Source organism: Trematomus bernacchii, unplaced genomic scaffold, assembly GCF_902827165.1.
Source record: "Trematomus bernacchii unplaced genomic scaffold, fTreBer1.1, whole genome shotgun sequence".
NCBI lineage: Eukaryota > Metazoa > Chordata > Actinopteri > Perciformes > Nototheniidae > Trematomus > Trematomus bernacchii.
Genome location: NW_022987668.1, coordinates 1,514,745 through 1,537,564, shown reverse-complemented (window position 1 = coordinate 1,537,564; position 22,820 = coordinate 1,514,745). Strand labels below are relative to the sequence as shown.

The 22,820-nt window shown below is 40.4% G+C and overlaps 1 protein-coding gene across 1 annotated transcript in view; it reads left to right on the top strand.

Moving 5' to 3' along the window:
* The first annotated feature begins 1,911 nt into the window (after positions 1-1,911).
* LOC117487271 (inactive ubiquitin carboxyl-terminal hydrolase 54-like) overlaps positions 1,912-22,820 on the top strand; it is a 38,381-nt gene continuing 17,472 nt past the window's right edge. The window contains 9 exon segments of the mRNA XM_034135964.1: positions 1,912-2,063; positions 11,016-11,655; positions 17,582-17,674; positions 17,761-17,895; positions 18,055-18,168; positions 18,381-18,463; positions 18,934-19,036; positions 20,050-20,196; positions 21,458-21,607. Coding sequence (XP_033991855.1) covers positions 11,467-11,655; positions 17,582-17,674; positions 17,761-17,895; positions 18,055-18,168; positions 18,381-18,463; positions 18,934-19,036; positions 20,050-20,196; positions 21,458-21,607 — 1,014 coding nt within the window. The 5' untranslated portion in view covers positions 1,912-2,063; positions 11,016-11,466.

Sequence of the window (22,820 nt, the reverse complement as noted above, 5' to 3'; positions counted from 1 at the left end):
GAAAACGTCTGTATATACGTGTCTAACTACACTTTAAATATTTAATAAACCTTAATATTTAACAACAAATGTTCGAATTATGGAGGAACTCATTAATTCATACCCCTACCTCACACAATTGAATGAAAAATGATTGTTTCATTTGATTGTTTGCCTAATAGACCTGAGTAATGACTATGATGGCCTCCTGATCTCTTCTGTAGCGCCACCCTCAGGATAAACTTGGCACAGATGTTTTCAGGTGTTTTTAGAAAGTTCTGTTGACTTTACCAGATAATGTCTGTTTACTCAGACCTGCTCCTGCACAGTGATAAACGTCACCATGTCATATTTATATTACACTGCGGTGGAAATTCTCACCAGGGAGTAAAAATGGGCTGGACCTCTTTCCTCTGCTGGAAACTGTGAGAGATGCTGCTGCTTTTAATCTGGAAACAAAAACATTATACATGTACATCAAACGTGATGCAGTGCCATCGTTGGTGCCCTTCCAGTGGAGAAAATATGATAAGAGTTTTAATGCCACATTAAGGGTGCCCCATAGACTGCCCTGCTAGCTGGTGACCAACGGCATGCAGCTGGATTGCTTATTATTTTTTAAGACCATTACATAAAACCGATAAAATTGTGAATCTGTATTTTAATCTGTGGATCACCAGTGGAGGTGCATGGATTTCAGAGGTCAGAACATTATATTATTGTATATTTTCCTAAAACATCTGATAAGAATTGCATCAAAACGAAATGTTTTCTGACCAAACACATGAATCCCCCAGTCCAACAAAACTAGATACATGTTTCTTTAGCTTCAATATAAATGCCAATAAGTGTGGAGTCTGTCTGTAAAGCCAACTTTAGCCATGCAGTTTAATAGAAACCAGGCTGAGGAATGTTTGTGGTTCAGATCTTTTCTCCACCCAAACACTCTGTGAAGATCCACATGAGACAAACTGCCTTTTCATGTTTTATTACATTTCATTAAACAGCATGCATTCATTTTTAACCACATTTTGACTGCGTGCCATTTCATGTTTATACTGTGTTTGTATAAACAGTGTTAGATGCGGGAGAACATCTATGACATTCACCAAATATTATTATGCATACTAAATGTTAAGCATTCATAAATTAAATCCAGGAAGTAAAGACAGGAAGCTAAAACATGTCCATTGTTTTGTGTATCACTGTTTGCTAATTAAATGTTACTTACCCGCTGTGTGGCTGTATGAATACACAATAATGTGAATTGAATATACTGTATTGTTTTATATCGGCTAACGTCAACTAAGGCCGGCATGCACAAGCGTGAGACTTTTTATCATTACATTTTTCATATAGTAAGGTTTAAATGGAGGCATGTGTTAAAAATAAGTTTTGTACAAGAATACAAAATTACTTAGGGAGCATTATATAAATGATAATTTGTGGGTGAAGTAGTCCTTAATTAAGTCTGAATCAAATATCTTCTGAATACTTAACGTGTAAATAAATAACGTAATGCATTTGAATGACTTTTTGTGTATATGTGTAGAGGTTTATTATAATAAACATGTTGATTAGATATAGAGTCCTCTCAGGGTGTTTTGTGGCAGGCTGCGGTGAGCTGTTCCTAATGTGATCAATAGCCTGTTCAATAAATACACACACACACACACACACACACACACTCTGCTGTTAAAGCACAACTTCAGCTCACAGGTTAACTCCTTAGTGACTTTTTCTGATTAGTATATTTTGCTGATGACTTATCTGTACGAAAAGGCTTTATTTTATTAACATGTTTAATTCAGGACTAATGTCAGTATTTCTAGTTACCACTTAAGTGAAGGAACTGAACTTTTACTGCAGTTTAATGTATGAAACACACACACAAACACACACGCTCACATGTTGACACACACGCACGCGCCCGTGCTCGCGCCCATCGCTGCAGGTAGTAGCCCCTCCCCCCTCCTCCTCCGTGCTGCCGCTTTTGCTTTAAACACAATAACCGCCGCTTCTCCCGACCAACCGTCCTTAGGGCAGCCGGGATTCATGCTTTTTCTCCGGGGTACAACTCACAGGTGAGCCGCTTGTCAAACCACCATGTTTTGAGTTCATAGCTGTCGGTATATTTGAAATTAGCAGCCGTTACTCCTCTCATCCAACCGGCGTAAGCTAATACTACGCTGTCTGTTACAAACACGGAGCCCGTAGTGACCGAAACACCAACCGAATTAGCCGTTTTTGTCTTTCTAAATTAATTATACGATTTAATATTCGGTTTAAGCCGGATTTGGGATGTTCTCCTGCCTTCATTGTTCTCCGTGAAGTTTGCTGGAAGTGATGTAATGCAGCCCGGTTCCTTTCTGCGTAGACCGAGCACCGTCTGCGCCAGACTCCGTTAAAAAAAAGGAGCAGGATTTAGAGGCTCGACGCTTATTCAGCAAACTGTTCACATGGAAGAAGGTAATTTAGCCTTTGTGGTTGATTCTGCGACAAGCATCATTTTATCTGAATGAAATCTCATCTCCAAACTCATTTAGCTCCTGGTGTTCATCACTGTTTTGGAGCCAGGGGATGGTAGGGATAGCAGGCAATTTAGTTTTAAAGTGACACATTTATTTCGGGAAAAGTGCTGTAAGGTGGCTCAAACCCCTATCGAACTGAAACAATGTTCATGTGGGTGTGTAAAAGTAACTTATGGTGGAAAGTAACTAAGTACATTTACTCAAGTACTTAAGTTTAATACTGAGAGTCGTGTAGTTTACTTGAGTATTGACATGTTTTGCTACTTGTACTTCTACCCCACTACAATTCAGAGGTAAATCGTGTAGTTTTACTCCACTACATGTATTTAATATCTTTAGATACTTTGTACATTTGGATTAATAATGTGATAACATTTGAATAAGAATTAGTTACACCTGGAGTATTTGGCAATTTACCCTGTAGCATACAAACTAGCTGCACATTTACCAGCTTTGATAAACACTTTAATGCATCAATAATTCTAATCGAAAACATATAATGTAATATTCTGAAATGGGCCAATATGCATAATGAGTACTTTTAGTTCTGGTAAGTATATTTTGATGCTAATACTATTTTACTTTTTAAAAACGTTTTAAATGCAGAACTACTACCCATACCAGAGTGTTCCTAGACTCTACTTTTACTTAAGTACAAGATCTGAGTACTTTTCCCACCTCTGCTTATATATATATTCTTTGGCAAAGTAACTTTAAAGTGTTAAATATGTGAAGCTTTTGGTGTGGTGGTAGAATGAGATGCTCATTCCTGTGTGGAGACTCAGTTCTGCTGTGGGTTGAGAGACTCGGACTTGGTTACTGAAAATTGTTAGTTGTAGTGTTACAACATGAATCATCAGTTCAAGTTTGGGTTTGTATTTCAAAAACAGCAGAGAGACTGTTTTAAAACCCAGTAAAACCACATGGAGCTCCCTCTGGATGCATAATGCACACACTTTTAAAATGAATGAATACAGCGTGATGCATCGCTTGTCAGATAACGGCGTGCAGACGCTGAGCTTCAAATTAAAGGCACATTATTCATCAGTATTCATGGGAAAATAATGTGTTGAAAGCAGGAGGAGGAGCTTCTCCCAGTCTGCATGATTTACTGGTTATTCACTTACTGGTGGAAGCTGCTGCTGGAGGAATGTGGCGAGAGTAAATTAGAACAATGCATTCACAACAGGGGATGTGATGCAGGGGAAACAACTCTCAGGATTTAAACGGTGAGAAAAACAGAATTTTAGAGGTTTAAAAATTCACATTTTAAATATGTTTGTCTACTAAGAAATACATTTGAATGGTGTAGTTACCCAATGTGAAACTAATCATTTTGCAATGCTACACATCTACACAAAACCGTTAATATTATTTTGTGTACAATTTTTATTTTTAAAATTGGCAAATAAGCATACCAATTTTATATATGCAACAAGCAGCATTTTTTTTTTTATGAGAACTTTGACTTGCACACATTTTTAATTGTTTTTAATATATTTATTGTTAATTTATTTTCTACCTCTAATTAAGAAGATGCAAGAGCATTTTAAAGCAGTTTTAGTTATGTCAAACCTTACTGGTTTAATAATTACATAAAATTCCAGATTTAAATGTTTTGTACGATTATGTGTAAACGTACCTGGCAATAAACTTGATTCTGAGAATTGTGGAAATGTACTGGTATTGATATCGGCTACTAAACTACTGCTATCATAACTTCCCTAATACACATTTATAAATATTAAGTTTAGTATCTGGTTACCTCCACATTGTGTTGACTTTATGTGATTTGTTTTCACTGATTTAAGGATTCAAAGGCTTTTCTGTGACGTAAAAATCATAAGTCTTAGGCCCCTCCAACATTTAAGTCTGGCTCTAGTTCAGCGTGATATTTTTTTTTTAGTAGCGAAACGACAAGACACTAAATCCTCCTTTCACTGGGTGGAAGATTTGATTTTGAAGTGCTCCACATTCCCAAATTCCCCAAGTTATTTTGGTTGCAGCTGTGAAGGACGGCTGTATATTCATGAGCTTTCCCTTTTTTTTTAGTCATTAGGCCTCAAATCTTCCCCCCCCCCGACTCACTGCCAACGAGGTCAGCTTCTCTTCCTGCGCCCAGAAAGCTTCTTAGAAAATATTTCACTCTAGAGATGCTCTTGTGGAATAAATGCGATTTAATTTAAAAATCCTTAGGAAACAAAAAATAGGGGGATTTATCCTTCAATTCATGTCCAGGCAGCGAAGGCTAAATGACCTAATTTTCTCTCTTTAGGATTATCCGCCATCACCTCTCACTATTGAGTGTTTGCCCCGTCACACACACTTCATTTTTAGAAGATATTGATGTGTATGTGATGGAATAAACAGATGCTCAAATCAAATCCTTCTTTTCTTTAGTTTGAATACCCAACATGAAAGAGGCCTGATAGTGAGTTTACTGCGTCCCAAACACTCTGTCTGTCGTCCCCGGGATGCTGCGCTTATGTGATAACGGGGCAATACACTACTTGATGTAGTGTAGAAAACAATGTTTGTAATAATCGTATAACAACAATCTTGAAGGGACTTGAGAACTGGACGGTTGCTGGTTATAGTCCCCGATCGGACCGAGTTCAGAGTGTGGACTGGTTGCCCCTCTTAGTCCACACACTCATCAGCTCGAGATGTGCCGAGTTATCATTTTATATATACTATATATATATATATATATATATATATATATATATATATATATATATATATATATATATATATATATATATATATATGCCCAAAAATCCTAATGCTAGGATAGTTTAAATGCAGAGGCTCATGCAGTCATGTGTGAGGATTGAACATGGATCCAATTTGAATCCTTTATTTCCATTGCATGTAGATATCGATGCATTTGCCTTTTATGGCCAACTGTGGCTCTGAGTTAGATTGGTTGTCCACCAATTGTTAGGTCAGGGTTTTGATGCCCAGCCATTGAAGTCAACATGTTGATACTTCAGCCCAGGTGGCTCCTGATTGCATGGCCACAGCTGTGTGAATGTGTGTGTGGTATTGGTTTTCCTGAGCAGGTGGCACCTTGTATGGCAGCCTCTGTTTCAATGTGGTGTGAATGGGTGAATGCAGAAATTAGGAAATTAGGTTTTCTACAAATTGCCCAACACTCTAATGACAACAATGTGTGAAAAAGTGAATGAAGTCTGGCAGACCCTTTTGGATAAATCAGTAATATGTCTGTCTTCTGACTTCATCCCAGTGTTCCGAGTATATCTTGTGCTATCTCAGCGTTCCTGTTACTATCTCAGTGTTCTCAGTAGTATCCCAGTGTTCCGAGTATATCTTGTGCTATCTCAGCGTTCCTGTTACTATCTCAGTGTTCTCAGTAGTATCCTAGTGTTTCTTGTACTATCTCAGCGTTCCTGTTAGTATTCCAGTGTTCCCAGTAGTATCCCAGTGTTTCTTGTACTATCTCAGCGTTCCTGTTACTATCTCAGTGTTCCCAGTAGTATCCTAGTGTTTCTTGTACTATCTCAGCGTTCCTGTTACTATCTCAGTGTTCCCAGTAGTATCCTAGTGTTTCTTGTACTATCTCAGCGTTCCTGTTACTATCTCAGTGTTCCCAGTAGTATCCCAGTGTTTCTTGTACTATCTCAGCGTTCCTGTTAGTATTCCAGTGTTCTCAGTAGTATCCCAGTGTTTCTTGTACTATCTCAGCGTTCCTGTTACTATCTCAGTGTTCCCAGTAGTATCCTAGTGTTTCTTGTACTATCTCAGCGTTCCTGTTACTATCTCAGTGTTCTCAGTAGTATCCCAGTGTTTCTTGTACTATCTCAGCGTTCCTGTTACTATCTCAGTGTTCTCAGTAGTATCCCAGTGTTTCTTGTACTATCTCAGCGTTCCTGTTACTATCTCAGTGTTCCCAGTAGTATCCTAGTGTTTCTTGTACTATCTCAGCGTTCCTGTTACTATCTCAGTGTTCCCAGTAGTATCCTAGTGTTTCTTGTACTATCTCAGCGTTCCTGTTACTATCTCAGTGTTCCCAGTAGTATCCTAGTGTTTCTTGTACTATCTCAGCGTTCCTGTTACTATCTCAGTGTTCCCAGTAGTATCCCAGTGTTTCTTGTACTATCTCAGCGTTCCTGTTACTATCTCAGTGTTCTCAGTAGTATCCTAGTGTTTCTTGTACTATCTCAGCGTTCCTGTTAGTATTCCAGTGTTCTCAGTAGTATCCCAGTGTTTCTTGTACTATCTCAGCGTTCCTGTTACTATCTCAGTGTTCTCAGTAGTATCCTAGTGTTTCTTGTACTATCTCAGCGTTCCTGTTAGTATTCCAGTGTTCTCAGTAGTATCCTAGTGTTTCTTGTACTATCTCAGCGTTCCTGTTACTATCTCAGTGTTCTCAGTAGTATCCTAGTGTTTCTTGTACTATCTCAGCGTTCCTGTTAGTATTCCAGTGTTCTCAGTAGTATCCTAGTGTTTCTTGTACTATCTCAGCGTTCCTGTTACTATCTCAGTGTTCTCAGTAGTATCCTAGTGTTTCTTGTATTATCTCAGCGTTCCTGTTAGTATTCCAGTGTTCTCAGTAGTATCCCAGTGTTTCTTGTACTATCTCAGCGTTCCTGTTAGTATTCCAGTGTTCCCAGTAGTATCTCAGTGTTTCTTGTACTATCTCAGCGTTCCTGTTACTATCTCAGTGTTCTCCGTAATATCTTGGCGCTCCCTTAAGAATCCCAGTGCCTCTTGTCTGCAGAGCGGCTGCACAGAGTGGCGCTGGTCCAGTCTGGCGTATTAGAGGTGATTATAGCACAGTTTGTGTGTGTCTGTAAAGCTGTTTTGTTATATAACCAATTTTATACAAAATGAGCCTCAGTGCTCACCAGGAGAGGAACTGATCCTGACGCTCTGATTGGTCAGTGTGCTGCCGGGTACCCTTTAATATCCTTCAATTCAAAGGGCCAAAAGTAAAAAAACATAACATTTTATAAACTATGAACTTAACTATTTTAGGAGGAAACTAATAAGTTTGTGTGAATGGTCACCATGGTCGATTTATCTAATCCTGCTGGCTCCATAAGCCCCTAACTGCCCCTCATTTGGTCTGCATCTTACACTTCTATTTCTCTCTAATTAACATTTCACTGGTGTTGATTCGACCTTGGGACCCTGATGTGTTTCTGTATTCTATAAAAAGCTGAAATCTTTGAGGAGAAAGACATTTTTCCTCCTCTCAGGCAGCTGGAAACAGCTTCTCCACGCTTCATAAATGTCATTAAGACCTTTTGTCTCCTTTAACACTTTCCACACCGGGATCCAAACTCAGACAAAAACCCTTTATTGTGAGATGAGGAATAAAGAAACGCATATCTAGTTTTTATTCAGTTGGCTGTGTTTGTCTTCAGTTTTTTGGTTTTATTTCGACAATGAATGGATATATTTAATTGAAGTAAAGGCTGTGTACGGATGGTTGGTGAAATCTAGATACTTGAAGATGTCTACAGTAACTTTTCTTAAATTACTTTAGTGTGGGTTTTATTGGTAGTACATTGATTATTAGAGTTCTTGATTGTTGTTTTGACGAAGCAATATGTTTGAAGACTTGTGCTTAAGATTCATAAAACGGGTATATTTCTACAGTAATTTTTTACATTCTATGACTAACAATATAATTATCATAAATTATAATGAGACTATTTTGTAGGACTAGCTGGCAACTGACTTTTTTACTATGAATGCCCAACAGAAGTCATACATTTCAAAATATTTTATGACTCTGGATTGTTGGTCGGTCTATTAACCTAGGAATAAAAAACTAATAAATTCATAAAAAAAACTGTAAGTTGAGTCTACAGAAGCACTTTAAGGCCCAATCCCAAACCACTCCCTCGACCCTACCCCTCCGTGGCGGAGTGAACTCCGTCTGTAGCCACACTCGCAGCTCAACGAGGCTCCCTCCTGTCAGATGGAGGGAGTAAATACAGCGGCAAGCTTTGGGACAAACTCCCCTCTCTCCGGCAGAAACAGGAAATGCCGTAACTGTATGTATCAACGGTTTCAAATCAGCATCTCTTAGACAAAAAATGTAAATTAAGAACTCAAATAAAACTCCAAACATCTTTCATTGTGTTACTTTTTTGTAAAGCTCTTTTAGTTTTAAACCTGATGTTTATAAGCTTCTTAGTTTTTGCAACAGTCTGTAAATATACACAACTTTATAATAAAGTGCACACATTTATCTTTTTCTAGACTAAACACAGGTATGATCCTAAGTTAAAAAAATATGAGGTTATCATGAGGCTGTTAACATCGCAGTTTATCAGTGGATGTTTGCTGGAACTACTTGTAAACAGCGTGTTTCCTGACGGACACACACAGCGTGACTCCGGTCAGGTAGAGACCGGTCTCAAGTCAGCACCGATGCAGACTCGCTGTTTGAGGGCTTGATAGCCCACTCCCCCTCCACACCGCTCCACACTCGTTGGTTTGGAACAGCACTTAATGTGGCGGACCCTCCGTGCGAACGCGCAAACGGAGGGGTAGTGTGTAGGGGTAGGGTGTAGGGCGTGGTTTGGGATTGGGCCTAAGTCTCGTTCTTGACTCGGTTAGCATTCCACTTCCTGTTGATGTTGATGATCTGTTTGTTGTTGTTGTTGACACGGAAAACGAACAAACGAACGACAAATAAACACGTTAAAGTCCTCTCTCTCAGGTACTCTCCTGCTGTTTTAAACTACAGACCTGCTACAATTAACAAGAAGACAAAACACACACACACACACACACACACACACACACACACAGACAGACAGTTTAATCCTGTGCAGACAGTCTGATCAGGCTAATCCCTCCTCACCCCCCTCTGCTCTGACCGCCAGTTTACCTCCCCCACACACACACACACACACACACACACACACACACACACACACACACACACACACATTCTTACTTCTCTCTCTCTGTTGATTCATGCATGTGCATACTTATTTATTTTTTACAGAAAATTAGGTTACATCCCCAAGTTCGAAAAGTTTTGAAAGCGTCTGAATCTCAGTCCTTGATGTTTACAAAGCATCATGGGAGTTGAGCCGGGTTGACAGCTTTACAAAAATTCAGTTATATTTTTACGATTTTGTGTTCATGAGAAATGTTGGAGTGAATCATTTTGTGCACGCTGTGATTCTTTATCTGAAGTAATTTAGATCAGACTTTTACTAACCCTAACCCTTAATCCCCTGAGTCATAAAGAAACTGATCCTGTGCATGCATTGGTCTCACACACAATGCTCAAGAGAACCGGAAGTGGCTTTTTTAATTTCTTGATGTACTAATAAAGTTATTCTCTGTTTATTATTTTATTCTTATTTTCAGGTTGCATGCCCCCCTAGTCGGGGAAAGGCAGGGCATGCTTTGGTTGTTTAATTATTTGACTTAGAAACTCTATATGAGTCCTTGAAAAGATTGTGCGATAACACAGTACATCAAGTTTTTTCTTTAACACCAATTTTTCAGGTTTTAGAATCTCAAAACATCCTGAAGACCAACTTGAATAATTTTCTGCTCATCGGCACATAATGGAACATTAACAAATCTCACACTTTAAGTCGCTTTAAGTCTTTTTTAAATGAGTTTTGTGACTTTGAGACACATGAAGCCATGGTTCCAGGTCTCATTAATAGATTATTAGAAATTATTTGTATTAACATTGTTGTTATTTACAGCTGCAAAGTGCTGGAACTTAGAAAGTGATAACTATTCTCTATGCAGTATTAAACATATCTTAAAATAGATGTTTGGTGAATACTCAAGAAAATATGATTGTGTGAAGTAGGCCTGCACGATATTGGAAAAAACTGACATTGCGATATTTTCTTCCCCTGCGATATATTTTGCGATATGAAAAAATACAGGAATTGAAGAAAAGACAGTTTTATTTTGTCCGCAAACCATCCTTTCTTGAACTTTAATGCTATACAATTGGTATTTTTCTAAACTATATTTAACCGGATGAAGGATTTTAGTCACGGACGTCTGGATCTTAAGTTATCAGAGCAACAAGCTGAGCTAGCTCGGTTATCCTGCTGTGATCTGATCAAGAATGGTTGTGATTGGTGGTTTGCTGTGCATGCAGAGCCATGTCACTCACTCAAGTACCCCTGACATGAGAGCCGCGCGAGTTTTCCTTTTGTTGCAAGCAGCAAAAATAATTGTAACATGACGTGTTTGAGTTCATTTGCCTACTTAATATTGCACGTCCTAACCCTAACCCAATTTCTTTTTTAAATTTAAATTAAAAAAAATCGCACGTCCTGCGATGTCAATGCGCATGATGCGATTATCGTTACGACACGATATATCGTGCAGCCCTCGTGTGAAGTTAACTGCCAACAATTAAACTTGTTTCTCCTTCCTTCTATCCTACTTTCTTCCTTTCTTCTGCTTTTCACATCCTCTCATCTTCCCGTCTTCCATCTTTCTATTCTTCCTCCTCTTCCTCCTCTTCTCCTCCTGCAGATCCTTCCTGATCCTGTGAGGATGAGTTGCAGTCACGGCTCAGCTGCACGTGTTGGCGTCTGAAAGCAGGGAAAAGGTCATCGCACCTGCAGCACGCCGAGGAACTGATCCTGGAAACTGAGAATAAAGCACCTTCTGGAATATTAACCGCTGACATTTCACGCTGAGGATATTTATAATTTCCTGAATTTTCCACGGAGGACTGGAGCTGAAACCTGAGACTCTGCGGATTAGTTAAAGCCTACATTTTTTTACCTGAGGAATTCATTTGTATTTTTGGAGTTTAGATCTTTTTTCCTTGGAGTCTGCATCACATTTTAAACTGACATCTCCATGGTCGGAGGAAATGGCGACACGAGAACCGACAGCAGGAAGTTGACTCCTGCAGGGAGCGAGGCCGAGAGAAGAGCGTGAAGAAGAAGAAGAAGAAGAAGAAGAGAGAGCAGGGAAAATGTCGTGGAAGAGGAACTATTTTGCGTCAGGTGGCGGAGGAGGAGTTAGCGCCGCTGGTGTTGGAGATGTTACTGGTGGAGGGATGCAGGGCCTGCAGACTCCTCGCAGCATGACGTCCATCGCTCCCAGTAAAGGGCTGAGCAACGAGCCGGGACAGAACAGCTGCTTCCTGAACAGCGCCCTACAGGTAGGTACACACACACACACACACACACACACACGCACACACACGCACACACTTGTTTCACTTTTACATATATATATATACCTTTGTCAAAGATTAAATGTCACATACCAAATGACCTCCAAAAAGTAGAACAAATTATAAATTGACAATAAATATATAAAAACAAATATGAATGAATATTATTTAATAAAATACTTTTTATGTAAACTTTCCGAAACACATTGTGAAAGACTACAATATTGCTATACTGTTGTTTGATTAAGGAGAGCATCAATAGACAAACTGCACTTTAAAATATCATTCCTATATATATATATTTGTTGGTGGTCTATTGGGTTTTTTTGTAAAAAAAAAGCAACACAAGTGCAGATTGAGGAAACTTTTATATTTTTGCCAAATACTATTATCTAATACATTTCAATCAAACACAAAAATGTGAAAATTATACTGTTGCATTGCATCCCTTATTTACTTTGGTTAAATATATTACCAAATGTATATAAGGTCATGATATTAGGTTTTCCACATCCTCAAAGAGCTGCTAACGTGGCTGCAGACTGATGATGACTTGTGCATTAACGGTACGGCAGCGTCGCGTGCTTCAACGGAGACGCTTCCCATTCACTTTGAAATAGGGTGACGTCAGGCTTTGCCGAACTGCATTGTGTGGTCGCGTCGCTTTGAAAGTTCAACTTTTTCAAGCTTCGACGTAAGCGTCATCATATGCCAGTACAAGCGCTAGCCAATCAAACCGCGTGCTTGTGTGTCCGGGGCGGGAGATTAATGTGATTGGTTGTTGGTCGTGCGCCAGACCCGCCCACCGGCAAGCTTGGATGTGTGGACGTACCGTAACAGCGTAAAGTGTACCCTGTGTTACTCAGCAGTACTGTGGCTCCACCGCAGTGCCTTTGAGCCAGACACATGACTCCACCATAACAACCTCCTCTGTACTTACATGAGCCTGTAATGAGCTGCATCACCTCCCACACTGCACATTAAGGACTCGTCAGCTTTCTAAGGAGGAGGTGTGCAGTCAGTAATTATGGGAGCAGTAATTTACCCTGCAGGGTGGGGCTGCTGCTGCTGAACAGGAAACACTCATTACATCGTTTAACTGCAGCTCAGCAGCAACACACACATCAGTGTCTCCTGTCATCAGAAAAAACACTTAAGGTTGTGTTATTGTGCTGCAGCAGGAAGTGTTGTGTTAGCGTTAGCACTTAGCAGGAACGTTAACCAGTTGGGGGGTGCAAGCTTAAAAAAGTAAAATATGATTTGTTATCAATATTAATTCAGTAGTTAAATGGATACAATATAAGTTTAGTGAGTATCAAAAATACACTTTCATAAACAACTTTTTTTATTTGTATTGGTGCCTTTTGTGTTCACATCGGAGTCTGTTATCTAACATTATTTAGTCTTTCCTTGAGTTGGACAAACACATTCTGGACTGTGACTGTGTGTTTTGAGTGTGCTAAGATTTATCTCTAACCTAAGAGAAAATAAATGATAAGAAAACATTGGTGGTTCACATAAATCAACACGTACTAATAAAAAACCAACAGAAACAAGAGGAAATTAGTTCTTATATCTGAGTTGATTCTAAAACCTTTTTAATCCAGTAAAAATACTGAAAACATATTAGGAACACTGTAAGAAAGGTAGAAAAAATAACCAGTGAGAATCCCGGTCTCCACCTAGTTTTGTGTGTGTGTGTGTGTGTGTGTGTGTGTGTGTGTGTGTGTGTGTGTGTGTGTGTGTGTGTGTGTGTGTGTGTGTGTGTGTGTGTGTGTGTGTGTGGTGTGTGTGTGTGTGTGTGTGTGTGTGTGTGTGTGTGTGTGTGATGTGTGTGTGTGTGTGTGTGTGTGTGTGTGTGTGTGTGTGTGTGTGTGTGTGTGGTGTGTGTGTGTGTGTGTGTGTGTGTGTGTGTGTGGTGTGTGTGTGTGTGTGTGTGTGTGTGTGTGTGTGTGTGTGTGTGTGTGTGTGTGTGTGTGTGTGTGTGTGTGTGTGTGTGTGTGTGTGTGTGTGTGTGTGTGTGTGTGTGTGTGTGTGTGTGTGTGTGTGTGTGTGTGTGTGTGTGTGTGTGTGTGTGTGTGTGTGTGTTCTGAACCCCCACCCCCTGAGCTCAGTGTACCGTAAGGACTTCATCTGCCCGTCCGTCTACACCCATCACAGTTTCCCATCGTCAAAATCATAGAAAGATGTGAGGCTGCAGGGTGAGTGGAGCAGAGGGTGAGGAGGCTCATCAGCTCCGACACTTGGTGGTAACAAGCAGCTGCTTGCACGCCTCCATCCTCCTCATCCTCCCTGCTGCTCTCTGAGAGAAATCACCCGGGAAAAATCTAACTCTGATCATGAACTATTAATGAAGTGTTGCTGCTTCGTTGTGAAATGCTTAAAGAGCTTTAAAAGTTATTCCATGAAGTTTTCCTTGTTTTCCTGGCTCAAAAGGGGGAACACAATAACAATGTTAAAAAAACTCCAAAAAAAACGTTTTTTCATTGTCTCACCACAGTTAACTTTAATATCTTAAACCGACAAATATATTTGGAGAAATCACCTTGTGCTGTGTAAACCTATGGCAAGAATATTTCTACATTTTCTGCGATATGCACATGCGCGATATTCACATTCTAAAATCCTTCATCCGGTTAAATATAGTTAGAAAAATACCAATTGTATAGCATTAAAGTTCAAGAAAGGATGGTTTGCGGACAAAAAAAACGGTCTTTTCTTCAATTCCTGTATTTTTTCATATCGCAGGGGAAAAATCGCAATGTCAGTTTTTTCCAATATCGTGCAGCCCTAGTACTGACGGTTATTTACCTGCTGCGTCCTTCAGGAACAAACCAACATATTGGACCCGGTTGGGGGGTCAGGAAGGAGAAAACAAGCGCACCCAAAGTGCTGACACCACAGTGTCCTGTGCTGAGGTCTCGCCACATTCACACCTCACTGCTTCTTATCTAACACACCTTCTGTCATAGTGAGGAGAAAAGGTTCTTTACTCAGCCACCGTCTCGTTTCTTCCTGGCTCTTTTTTTTTAAACCCTTCTCATAAATAAAGAAATGAAAAATTCCTCCCTGTCTGGATTCCTGTCCCTCAGCAGGAGAGGATTTACAGGAAATATTGTTCTTAGAAGCTAGAGCCAGACGTCTAAATAATCTGTGTTTTGGCGTAGAGGAACAGAATACAAATATGAGTATGAGTGAAACACTGCAAGTTTATCAAGCATGGAAATGTAAAATAATAATTTGCAGATAGTGTTCTGAGGGTTACTGATCCTGTTATGTCTGACTGCTCAGGTTGAGAAAACCAAAGCACTATTTGACCATTAAAGCAAGTAAACCTGTCACAGTAGTGGCACAACATTAAAATCTAAACTACCTTGAAAGTGCTGGAATTTGGCTCTGGGGGAAAACATTTATTTTTAGTTCACAATTTATTGACATACCTTCTTTTAGGTGTAAATGTTCAATTTGATCCCCACAATATTTAACTATATAAATGATGCTTGAAGGAAGGTTTTTAATGAGTTGCTTTTGCTGCAGCTTTGAGAACATTCTATTGTTTCCACAGCATGGCACGGTGACGTTTGGGATCAGATCCTTAACTTTATTTCATTAAAATAGGTTTAGATGACTGATGGACAAAAGTATGAAAATAGATCAAGAATGTAAGAGGGGCGGCAAACACTTCTCTCAATCATATTTGTGACTAAATATCTAGGTTATCTGCATGTCTGTTCTAAAAAACACATTGAATTCAGTTAAGATTTGATCAATTCATCTTAATTAATTTGTCTAAATTGATGAAATGCTAGCTTATCTTTAGGGATAGGTAGGTTCTTTTGAAGACAACAAAAAGGTAAATTAACTAAACAAATTGTGAACAAAACTAACATTGCTTTTTATTTAAATTAAATAAATAATATTTCACATTAAAAAAAACAACAGTGTTGTAACAAATCGTATTAAATAATCTGATGACAGAATTGTAAACAGAATGGCTGAAACTTTAACAAAATAAATAACTCAGTTCCCTCTACTCATTAACCCATGTTTGAATAATTGAGTTAACTCCGTGTGTTGCTGCTAGCATACATAATACGTGGAAACGTTACTCGTGGATGGGGCTTCAGAGCTACTAGAGAGACAGTCGAACCCGGTGCATTGCTCCGTGTGGATGTGGTGCACTTTTGATAAATGTTTCGACAGATTGCTCGTGTTACCGCCCTGACATGCTAAACTCTTATTGCACTTTTGGTAACGAGCATTGTCCACATCGAGACGGGTAAAATGTAACCACACCTTGGAGCGCTTAGTTATCTCCGCCATCTCCTCCGTGTGTGTGTGTTGCTGCATGTAGCAGAGCGTGTGTGTAACCGCCCCGCCCCCTCGCACACAGAGAGGGAGAGAGATCTCTCGTCTGGATTGGAAAGATCAAAAATACATCAGACGCATTTTTTTGTCTTTTTGCATATTAGAAACCAGTTGGCGACACTAAGACTGCAATATAATGTTTATGTAGCAATAATACATATGACATGTCTTTTGTTTAATGTCTCCAGTACCGATAGAAAGACGGATAACGTCAGAGTTTAACGGTACCACAGTCTTTAATAATTCAGCCCCTTTAATACCGGGGCTCGGTACCCATCCCCACTTATCTTCCTGCAGCTCAATGTGACACTCCTAAACGCTTGTTTCATTCAAAACTCAGTCACATTTTTATTAAAATGTTTCAAATGCTCTTAAATCAAACTTGGTGAACCCTACAGAAACCTTTAATGGAATATTTAAAACATTGACTATATTAAATAATATCTTTAAATATATTTGAATAACTATAAACTATGGAAAGACTTCAGTGAGAGGCACATTGTGACATTTGTTCTCTCTGACACATGCAACATCATGTCTTGTCACACACACACACACACACACACACACACACACACACACACACACACACACACACACACTCTTTCATGTCTTGTGTTTTTGACAGCTCCTTTCGCTCGAACACACTCCTGCTCGTCCTCGGGTCACAAAACTAAACTTTCTCTCCGATTGGCCGGCTGTGGTCGCAGGTTGGTTTGCTGACAACTGATTGGCCGGTAGCTGTTCTGATGCAAACATGTCATATTGAGTCAGAGCAGCTTTCAGATTTTTCGTATTTTAAGGTCTCAGTTTTCTGCTTTGAGTCTCCTTACTACTTCCTGCAGAGCTGAGCATTTAAAGCATGTGGACTCCTTTTGATAGAAACTTTTCCTGATTTGCTCTCGCTGAAACTTCCAGACCAAACGGCCTTTTGATTTTCATGTTGAGTTGTTCAGGCGATCAAATCAGGTTTGTGGTTGTGTGACGTCACGTCGTGTCACGTGACTTGAATTTTGAATTGAGCCGTCCCTTATAGATACTATCTCTTTACGTATTAGTGATGGGAATTCCGGCTCTTTTTAGTGAGTCGGATCATTTGGCTCGGCTCACTAAGAAGAGCCGGCTCTTTCGGCTCCTAAGCGGCTCTTCAGTTTACCACGGAGCATCAGTTTCGCCGCTGCGAGGCTCCGGCGCTCGCAGTTCACGCGCGTGCTCCACTAGCACCCCCCGTCAAGGCTGGCCGGCAGTACACTTTCCGTCACAGGAACACGCTTTGCTGGCGGCGAAAATAATCCCACCAGACTCCTTTGACCCTCCAACAGAGGGATGTCCTTTTTCCCTTTCGTCATTTCAAGCGATAAAAACTCGATCTTCTCTCGAATTATAATTTTTTTTGGACACCCTCGGCTCGAGTTCAGGGCTCCGAGCTGAATAAGGGCGTCAAATGACGGCAAGACGCCCTCCTGGCGGAAACGCTGGTTCTGCCTATGTCTACAGCCTTTAAATCTTTATTTAATTGTCTTGTTGATATTGTGTCCTTCAGGTTCTGTGGCACCTCGATATCTTCAGACGTAGTTTCCGTCAGCTCACCACTCACAAGTGCATGGAGGACTCGTGCATTTTCTGCGCTCTGAAGGTGAGAATCTTTAAGACTCCTAAAACTGACCCCAGAGCAGCTTCCTGTCTCTAACTCCCTCTCTGTCTCTTTGTCTGTGTCTTTAGAGCATCTTTGCCCAGTTTCAGTACAGCAGTGAGAAAGTATTACCGTCCGACGCACTGCGCAGTGCGCTTGCCAAAACCTTCCAGGACGAGCAGAGGTTTCAGATGGGCATCATGGACGACGCTGCAGAGTGCTTTGTAAGACCACACTGTAAAATCACTCAGGGGTGAATTCCTTTTAGGGTAGTGCACCTAACGCATAACCTGCAAACATTTGACAAAAATACATTTCCTGTAACGGTAAATTGAGGTGTTTGAAGGTGTTTTTAACCAGATGTAATGTTTCTGTTCCTGCAGGAGAACATCTTGATGAGGATTCACTTCCACATCTCAGACGAGACCAAAGAAGACATCTGCACCGCCCGACACTGCATCCCCCACCAGAAGTTCGCCATGACGCTTTATGAACAGGTGAGATGGAGACAGGTTAACCAACCATTGCATCATCATTACCCATTCATCTGGTTTTATAGAGATAGTGTTACATCTCTATTTTCATCCCGTTTCTTTTCCATATTGATTTTGATATAAAAACACTTTTTCAAGTTTAATTGTCAGACGTGATGTTAACCTGTTGTGTGTGTGTGTGTGTGTGTGTGTGTGTGTGTGTGTTTCTTTCTCAGTGTGTGTGCAGCAGCTGTGGAGCGTCCTCAGATCCTCTGCCCTTCATTCAAATGGTCCACTACATCTCCACCACTTCCCTGTGGTAAGTGTGTGTGTGTGACTATAAGTAGCTTTCATCTCAGAAGAGGTAAGTTGAGGCCACACACACACATTCCTGTCGCTAGGTTACATTTCAGGGTCACCAAGGCAACCCACTAATTGCTCTCTTCATCTTCACAGACGCACACACACAGAGGTGATTTGTTGTGATTGTGCTTTAACTCTTATTCACATTAGTGTTTTCTATACACACAGGAAGTGCGTCAACAATTGTGCAACCATAACAGAAAGGGGGAGGTGGTGTTGAAACGTTTTGCCACCTTAATGTCAAGAGCTGTGGCTTTTCTCTGTGATTTGAATGGAAAAAAATAAATGACATGACTCAAAAGTGTCATAAACTATGAAAATCACATCTCTCCTCTCACCCACCTCCTTCCCTCTTCATCATCCTCCTCCCTCCTTTTTCCACCTCTTTCCTCCATTCTCCATCCCTCTTCTCCTCCCCCTCCTCAGTAACCAGGCAGTGAAGATGTTGGAGTCGAGGGAGAAAGCCACTCCTGGTATGTTTGGTGAGCTGCTGCGTAACGCCAGCATGGGAGACCTGCGCAGCTGTCCTGTAAGAAAGAGCACATTTAAAACACTACAATAAACACCAAAGCAATACTCTTCACAGTTGTTTTTTTACTTTGTTTTTTTCACAGACATAGAGAGGCGAAGTCACGCCAATCTACTTCCGACCCATGGGACATTATTTCGGAAAACTTATGTATTGAAGTCAATGGGGAGAGAAAGATTATATTTCGATCCCGTTTGAATTGTGCCACGAATTACACATATGATGTTTGTCAATTTAAAAGATAATTTCCATGTCAAAAAAGTCACAGTTTGTCGTAAAACTGTTGAAATATAAGACTATGGGATTTGTAGTCTTTCTAGTTGCGTATTTTTCAGAGTCCCGGTCCCGCATGCTGGCTCTTACGAACCGACTAACTCCCCTTGTGTGTATGTACAGCTCTCAACATGCCCAGACTTGGAGTGATTTTCACCTCTTTTAATACTTTCCGCCTCATTCTGAAAGAAAGAAGTGAAATGTGCCAACGTGACGGCCGTCTTGGTGTGTGGTGCGAGACGGGAGATGTAGTTCATTGAGCGGTTTCACACAAAAAAAAGTGTTACTTCACAGTTTTACGACACATTTTAATTTTTTTGACTTATCTTTTAAATTGACAAACATCATATGTGTAATTCGTGGCACAATTCAAACGGGATCAAAAGATAATCTTTCTCTCTCCATTGACTTCAATACATACTTTTTCCGAAATAAGGTCCCATGGAGGTCCACCGGAAAGGGAGGGACTTCGCCTCTCTATAACATAAATAGGACATACATGGAGATGCTTACATAACTGCACCTGTTGTACATCAGGGTTAATCATTCATGCCCTCCTTAGACACCAGAAGGATTTTCATATTGTACTAACATTATCAACATATTACAGACATTATCACTCCCCCCTCATCAGTAAAATGGTCGCACAATACCTGAACCATTATGGTAGTAAGAACCAGTGCTTTACTCTTCACAGTTTTAAATCACTAAGTATTGCTCCTCCTCCTCTTCCTCCTCAGAGGGCTTGTGGCCAGCAGCTCCGTATCGCCCGGGTCCTCCTCAACAGTCCGGAGATCATCACCATCGGCCTGGTTTGGGACTCGGAGCAGTCGGACCTGGCCGAGGACGTCATCCACACCCTGGGGACCTGCCTGCACCTCGGAGATGTACGGAGGACTTTAAACACACACACACACACACACACACACACACACACACACATACACACACACACACACATACACATACACATACACACACACACACACACGTTGTTGTTTTGTTTCAACCATTTTACTCTGTAGCACTTTGAGTTTGGTTTACTCAAATGGAAAGTGTGCATATAAATCAAATTGATTATTATTATTATAATATATTGAGATGAGGAGGGAGGCAAGGACACGAGACAGGGGAATGTATGCAGGCTTTTTAAACACACACAGCTGGAAACAAGAAGGAGTATTGAATGTATTCCATGTACTGGGACAAAGTAAATGAGGAGGAGGAAAGAGGGAGGAGGAGAGAGGAGTAGGGAAAAGGTGGAAGTGGACTAGTTAGAGTGGGGAAGGAGGAGTGAACAAGATCTGAATTTAAATAAAAATTATCAAGAACTGACTTGTGTTTTCAAAAGGTGTATCAAATGTATTCAATGTAATGGGATGAATTCAATTTCTGATTCATTTTCCCAGCCCTACATCAGTCCTTAAAGGTAGGGTAGGTAAGAATGGAGAAACCAGCTCGAGTGCGCTAGAATTTGAAAGTACGCAGCCGAAAAAAATCTGCCCCTTCCTTCAGACTTCCTTACAGAGCCCCTCCTCCAACACACACAAACGCGCACATGACCAATGAGGGCACGAGATAAGTTTGTGCACGAGATGGAAGGCTGACAGGCAGGTAGGCCATCCAGTTATTTGAGCCGGCCCGGCTCAGATGATTGGTCGTGCTTTTTACAGCGCCACGGCTTCCACAGATTACATTTTTTTTAAGGTATTTATTGTCAAAGCTTTTAATGTATTCATTGCTATCGGGATGTTAAGAGCATTCCATGGAATATAACAAAAAGTGTTTCTGAAGTGAATTACCTACCCCACCTTTAACATGTAGTGATAGAATTTTTCAACAATCGCTTTAATACAAATCAGTGTCATCAAGGTTCAAGGCTTTTATTAGTCATGTGTGCATAGCTACAGTGTAGTTATGACGATGAAAATCTTAGGTCACAGGCTCCTCCAACAGTGCAACACAATAAAACAGAAAAACAGAAGAAAATAGTGTAATACGTAAATACAAAAGGAAAAATAGTAAAAACGTGAAATAGTGCAAGTGATTGGAATGATATATTAAATAAATAAAGCAGCCAGATTAATCGGTGCATAGAATTAAGAGAATATGCTTTGCGGCTTCACTGAACTCTTGCTCTCTCTGCAGTTGTTTTACAGGGTGACGGAGGAGAAGGCCCGTCAGTCGGAGCTCTACTTGGTCGGCATGGTGTGTTACTACGGGAAACATTACTCCACCTTCTTCTTCCAGACCAAGATCCGCCGATGGATGTACTTCGATGATGCACACGTCAAGGAGGTATGTTCACTCATGCAACGGGAATATAAACACTAATCAAGACATTTTGGGTGTCCTGGCAGCCTCGCTGTGGACAAATGAGGCACCGCTGTGAAGTTAGTTTTAGATAGAGTTTCACTTAAGGAGGCTCAATAATACCCATGTCTCCAAATTACTTAATGGTGCCCTATTATGCTCAGTATCAAGTTCATATCAGTATGTAGTGTCTCTACTTTAAAGAGTCCTCTCCTGCTGATGTTCAGGTGTATATCAGTATGTAGTGTCTCTACTTTAAAGAGTCCTCTCCTGCTGATGTTCAGGTGTATATCAGTATGTAGTGTCTCTACTTTAAAGAGTCCTCTCCTGCTGATGTTCAGGTGTATATCAGTATGTAGTGTCTCTACTTTAAAGAGTCCTCTCCTGCTGATGTTCAGGTGTATATCAGTATGTAGTGTCTCTACTTTAAAGAGTCCTCTCCTGCTGATGTTCAGGTGTATATCAGTATGTGGTGTCTCTACTTTAAAGAGTCCTCTCCTGCTGATGTTCAGGTGTATATCAGTATGTAGTGTCTCTACTTTAAAGAGTCCTCTCCTGCTGATGTTCAGGTGTATATCAGTATGTAGTGTCTCTACTGTGACATGTTTCCATTCTTTAATGTTCAAAAAGCTCTTTATTTTTCTCATACTGCCTGTGCTGCAGCACCTCTTTTCACCCTCTGTCTGAAACCAGAGCCCAGTCTGCTCTGATTGGTTAGCTGGCCGGCTCTGTTGTGATCGGTCAACCGCTTAGAGATGTCCCGCCCCTTAGCCTATCACGTACAATGTGTTGAAGCGCTAGCCAATAGAAGCCGTTGCGTCCCGGCTCGTGGAAAGTGGAAAATAACATAACCAGTTGGAATTGGTAAATTGAAAGTTGTTTTATTGAGTGCTCAATAAAGTTGGCAACAAACAGCCACAATCCAAAACAAAAAGCCACAAAGGCACCAGTTTAAACAAACAACAAAAGGAACTAAGGGAGACTCTTTAAATAAGAGTTAATATAAACAAAATAACTAACAACAAAATAACCTAAAGAAAATCTCACTTCTAAAGTGGAATACAAATATTAAGGCTAACAAAAATAGGCAGTCACCAAAACACAGCCTGGGTACAAGTTAACCTCTGTTAACGTTTGTATTACAAGAACAAGCACAACATATACACACAACCTAGTTAACCCACAGAATTAACACAGA